Source organism: Siniperca chuatsi, linkage group LG1, assembly GCF_020085105.1.
Source record: "Siniperca chuatsi isolate FFG_IHB_CAS linkage group LG1, ASM2008510v1, whole genome shotgun sequence".
NCBI lineage: Eukaryota > Metazoa > Chordata > Actinopteri > Centrarchiformes > Sinipercidae > Siniperca > Siniperca chuatsi.
In genome coordinates, this window is record NC_058042.1 from 12,159,001 (window position 1) to 12,165,000 (window position 6,000).

The following is a 6,000-nucleotide window of genomic DNA, read 5'->3' on the forward strand; positions in this document are numbered from 1 at the left end:
AGACCACGCACCAAAACGTCTGCTCTGTGACCCAGGCCATGCTGCGCTAGGATGTACATGTCTTTTCTGTGCCTTATCTGTATGATGCCTAATGACAATAACAATGTCACCAGGTTACAGTCAGACATAAAGTAAAGACAAGCTGTGGGAAGTGTTTGCAGATAATTTTTGCACAACACGGCTACAAACACTGAGGACATTCAGGCAAAGAATGTGATTGAAGTTTCTCATTTGGGATGTGGGAGGGTTGCCAGATGTTAGGAACTAATGAAATCCAAGGGCTTCCAGAGCATGCTGGATTAGCAAACATAATCTAAAATACTAATTTAGAGGCTAGACCCCATGTTATATACAAACCACTTAACAGTAGAAGGATAAAGAAACAGTTCACTATATGAATAGAACTGCTGATTCCTCTTTGAAAGTTATTATCAACATTTTTATTTATCAACTACAATACTACTATTTTACTATTATTTTATTAACTACTGTACTATAAAAATTGCAGCCTTATTATATATATATATATATATATATATATATATATATATATATATATATAAAAAGTATAGCTCTAGATTAGTGTGAGGGGGGTCACACCATCCGATTAATTGCATCAATCAACAGTATGGCTCTCAGATGATCAGATAGATTGCTGGCACGTTAACAATTTTGGTCGGCTTTGGTCGGCTCCGCGGTCCGATTTCCTACATGACTGCTGTCAGGCGATCCGTTATAAATTGTAGTGAGCTTGTTTTAATATTATTGCAGTAGTATTTTACAAGTTGTGGCTAAAACTGCAGTCTTTAGACTGCTGTGATATAAAACTGAACTTTGCTGCAGTACAGACAGACCATATTGTCTACATCTTTCATAATAGAATTGCAAAATGTAATGCTGTCTTTTTCTCTTTTTGTCAACATTGAAGATGTAGCAATTTTGTTTAAATAAACTTTATTGTAATTGTCACTGTCACTAGACAAAAGCAACGGGGGGTTTCGTGTTTACGTTCAGTTTGAGCATTTAAACATGTAGTGTCAACACAACATACAACAACAGAATCGCACAGTGTCTGCCCAGCTTTATCTTCCTTATCCCAGCTCTCCCTGACTTTCAACTATGACAGAAAGGCACACCTCTTAGATACATTATTGTAGCCTGATTGTTCTTGCTCTTGAAGATGAGACTTTTCACCAGGTAATGTGGAAAGCTATTAGATCGTCCCTTTCTGACCTGTGAGATTGTCTAATTTTGCCAGGTCCTTTACTAGAAGCCTTTGAAAGCTGACTTATGTCACCACTTTCCCCGTCCACTTTTTACTTGTGTTTCAAGGCAGATGTCTTTCAAATTTGTTGCAGCTGATGTGACAGTGCAGGCCTGTTGGCTTTCTGTGCAATAGTTCCTGCTATAGACCAACTGATTATTTTCCTTTGCTCTCTGCCTCACCTACTGATGGTGAAAAACTAGCATGCAGTTACCACTGGGCTATGCATTTCAATGAAGCTCATGTCAAGACCTTTGCCTTGCCTACTCTATAACCAGAATGGCCTGGGCTGAGTGTAGGGTAAATAGATTTTTTTTTCTCAAACATGAGAGCCTCATTCCTTAGCTGCCTTGGCAGCACCCTTCCCTGTCCTCATCAGCATGGCGATGACATCAGCCTCCCTCATTTTCTTGACCCTGTCACACACACAGCACACAGTCATTCACCTTGATGATATGGAGGCCTACACTGCTTGTAGTGGAAGGCAGTTATTAATATGGTTTTTATAAAAACACTATATCAAATTGAATATAGACATAAAGCCTTATGATTTTAAATTAACCATTCACTACCATTGTATATGCTTAAATCACTATGTTTGGAGCATTTCAAGATCAGTGTTATTGTTTCTATTTGTTTGTACAATGAATGCCCTTAAGTATATTAAAACCCAATACATCATGGTTACATGCTATGTTTACATGGTATGATTCCCAGTATGAAGTTGTTTGTTTGTATAAAATTGTATGCACAAGATGGTCTAGACTTTTGCAGTATTTCTGAGCAAAGAGGAAGCATTGCAAGTACTGTAGTTACTGAGCTGTGATGTCTCAAATGATAAGCTGATGTTCAATGATGATTTTACAAACAGAAAATGCAGATGATTGCCCAACTCTAGTGTACATGAGACGGTTACATGTGTATAATGCCCACTACTGTACACTTAACACATTTGAGCACTTTGTAACATTGTTTTGAAACAGTACATGGGTCTCGGTTTAAATCACCTCACCAGTAAGCCAACCTTATAGAGTTATAGAATTTAAAGCACCAAACAAAGCGCATTCCCAGACAGGGCGCTGCCTGGCAGCAGTGGTCCATTGGACTTTTTTCAGTCAAAATAAAGCAACTTTACCTTCAAATTGTATGCCATGCGCATTCAGATTTGATGTGTAACCCTTCTTTGAAACAACTACCCTTACATATATATATATATTGAGTCACTGCACTAAAGTCAAAACTAGAGTAGCGTTTTTTTTTGTGTGGAAAATGCTAAATGGAAATCACCTGTCACTTGTGTGCAGTCATGGTGTGATGTAAGGTAATTAAGACAAAACAAACAAAATAAGCTTTTACCATCTGTTAGAGATAGCCATAGTTTTTTAATACAAAAAAATTCTGTTTGTCACTATTCTTTACCAGATACAACAATGTAACAACAGACAAATATATTCATGGACACACATACCTACAACCCCATACTCCTTCTCAAGAAATTAAATTCAGATAACAGCTTCCCATGTTATGTTGTCACCTTGAGAATTTCTGTAAATGTGATGCTAGGAGGCATGCAGCTTGTTGATTAGAACAGTACAAACACTGAATGTTAATGTTCAGAGTTCAGTACATCTTGGTCACAATTATATAAAAACAAATTAAAGGGATCCTTACTTGATGTTTGGTTGTTATTTTAGTTTTTATCATGTGTTTTATGTAAAAAAAAAAAGAACAAATACATTGTTATTAGATTTGTAAACTCTCAAATATTGTTATGGATGTTATCCTCCAAAATTCATTATCAGTCAGGCTATATTATATATATATATATATATATATAAAGTAACTGCTTTCCATTTGTTGTTTCCCTCTGTCTATAATATTTTAGTGCAGTTTTTCTTATCAGGCATACAATCCTATGTTTACTACTGCTGCCTTTCTCCTCAGCACAAACTACTGAATTCTACATGTGTTTTTCTGTCTCAAATCTTTCCACAGTGGTTGATGAGTATGAAAGCGTTGTTGTCAGTCGTGCACTGTTATATTGATTCAATGTTTGTTGTTTCAGTTGGGTGCAGAGCTTTGGTCATGAGGGTCTTGGACTGTTGCTGGACATTTTGGAAAGGTTGCTGTTCAAGAAACAGTAAGTTTATGCATTCACTTGTGTATTCTTGTACAGACTCTTTCCTAGGCCATTATAATTATTTGTGTGTTCATACAATCACTTCTAACAAATCATAAGTAATCAAACAAAGTTGTGTAGTTTTGATAATTTTCCTGTTATTTAGTCATTTTAACAAAATACTGTAATTCAGACCCAAATGTACACATTTACTAATAACAAAAATTGTATTTATATTGACAATGGTAAAGTTAAGTCCCTTTAGTGTTAAAATTGTTTTCTATCATCAGCACTTTATTTCATTTGTTTGTAGTCTTTGTGCTATACATTAGAGATGAACTGCTCCTCATTACTCTCTTGTGTCCCTAGGCAAGAGAAAATTGACAAAAAGAACCAACATAAAGTTGTCCAGTGTCTCAAAGCCTTCATGAACAATAAGGTAATGACAATAGATTGTTTTGTGAGTAAACCAAATTGATAATGTTTCTTAATTTTGGTTGTACAGTAAGTTGCCAATTGACATATAACTTTGTTTAACCTTAAATTAATGCTTTTATTCTCCTGAAACTAGGGGTGCACTTCTTTACAGCTTTGGTTTAAAGAAGTTTTTCATTAAATGTAAAATTTGTTTTACTGTTGTGTATATATTTTTCAATCAAAACAGTCAGCAAGGCTGTATTCTCTGATCTCTGAAATCAGTAAAACTACCTACTAATCAGAATAATTGTTTGCACTCTTGTAAATTGTTTGTGTCTGTGGGCATAATAGCCCACATTAACTTTATTTGGAGTATCTGTGATTTGATGAACTTTCATAGACTAATTAAAGGGGCAGGTGTGGTGGTGGGTGTACAGTACTACCACAAGAAGTCAGAATTTGACAATTCCTACGCTAATATTGTTAGAAAATACATCCTAAAACTAATATGTGAGTTTTGTTTGTTTCCCCCAAGAAAAAAATCCAATCTGAAATTACTTTTGAGTTAAGTCTGATCTCCAAGGGTAATTTTAATCCCATCGACATTAACATCTGGTGTTTTCATGCAATTATCAAATTAGGCACCTGGGATTTCAATTACAAAGGGCAAACAATATGGAGCCAGTTGAAGGGAGTTTTACTAATGTCCTGATGCAATCTGGATGACACTGTGTGACACATTTGCACAGATCTAAGGTTCCTAAAAGTTCCCACTCTGGAGTTGGTACTTTCTATTGGCTCAGGAACTATAAGAGAGAGCATGAGAGAGGGAAAGAGATGCCATTAAGAGAGGGAGTGAGAGAAACACAACATCATTTGCTGATTGTTTCAATGTGGTAATGTACTACAGCACAAATTAACAACCATAAATCACCGAACAGTGTTTCTCTGCCTCCATGTCTCGGTGCTGTTTTGTTGTGTGTGAATATTGCGAGGCAGACAAAACGGTCATTTTTAAAATCTGCCGTCGGTCTGTTAGCCTAATCTTTCCGGTTCTTAAAATGGATTGGAAATGCAAAAGGATTGCGCGAAATAGACTTTTAGTTACGGATTTTCCTGAGTTTAGTTCCTGGGAGTCCTTAGCTCTTGGGACTGTTTGGTCCAAATAAGCCATAGCTCAGTTTTACCTATAGAAGTGAAAGAAACAAAATGGATTTGAAAAGACATAGAAAGTAGGGCAGGGCAATAAACCGAAAATGGACTGAAAGTGACATTATGCATCTTTCACCGACCTAATTTAAGTCACGTCATTATGTTTGGTAAATTGATTTTCTTCAGACAAGCTGTCATTTGTAGCCTACCCCTTAATGCTTCTGAAAGTACAATGAATCAGTCAGTCAGTGTGGAAGTTTTTGTTTTTCCAAAAACTTTAATAACTCATTTTGTTGTTTAATTACAATTTGATTGTGCAATTTGTTTAATTTAAGCAACAGAATTTAGCAAAACTATAAAACAGTATGATCGCATTGCAATAACATTCCATTTAAGGTCAATAGACAATATTATATTATTGACCAGGCCTAAGCATTTGTGCATAAAAATATTATTTCATAGATTTATTTCACAATGCTTCAGCTTTTCCTCCTTGTGTAGTGTTAGTCCACAGTAGCTATAGAAAAAAGAAAAAAAAAAGATCTTGCCACATGGAACTAAAATCCAGCGGAGACAGATATTCAGCCGCTGTGGCACAAAGTGTGCTGTAAGGTCTCATGTAATCCTGCGTCTCAACAGGCTCCAGATGCCAGCATTTACCCGTAGGCCTCTCTGTCAGCCCAGACCTTTCCCTGGCTAGAGAGGCATCTTGGGATGAGATGTACCCACAATGCCAAGAAGACAGGTGTTCTCTGCCAGCTGTCAGTGCAGCCTTTTTTTCTTCTGCCTTCTTGCGTTACACAGTTGCATATTATCTATTGTCTGTCACCAATGGCATGATAATGTAATACTAAAAGTTACCACACTGTGCAACTTCCCTTTAAACAACTTAACTGTATAGATTTGACGTGTTTGCTGAGCTGCATAGTTACTATAAAAGCCTATAGTATATACAATATATACAATATCTCTACTTCACTGTATATGTAAACAATGGTGTGGAGGATTTAGAAGATCTGCTAGTTATTCTTTGGAGCATTAACAGAAG

At 36.2% G+C, this 6,000-nt stretch overlaps 1 protein-coding gene across 1 annotated transcript in view; it reads left to right on the forward strand.

Moving 5' to 3' along the window:
• Positions 1 to 6,000, forward strand: part of LOC122875815 (protein diaphanous homolog 3-like) — a 183,962-nt gene that overhangs the window by 27,612 nt on the left and 150,350 nt on the right. Inside the window, exons 6-7 of the mRNA XM_044195365.1 lie at positions 3,330 to 3,404; positions 3,753 to 3,822. Coding sequence (XP_044051300.1) covers positions 3,330 to 3,404; positions 3,753 to 3,822 — 145 coding nt within the window. The remainder of the gene's footprint in view (positions 1 to 3,329; positions 3,405 to 3,752; positions 3,823 to 6,000) is intronic.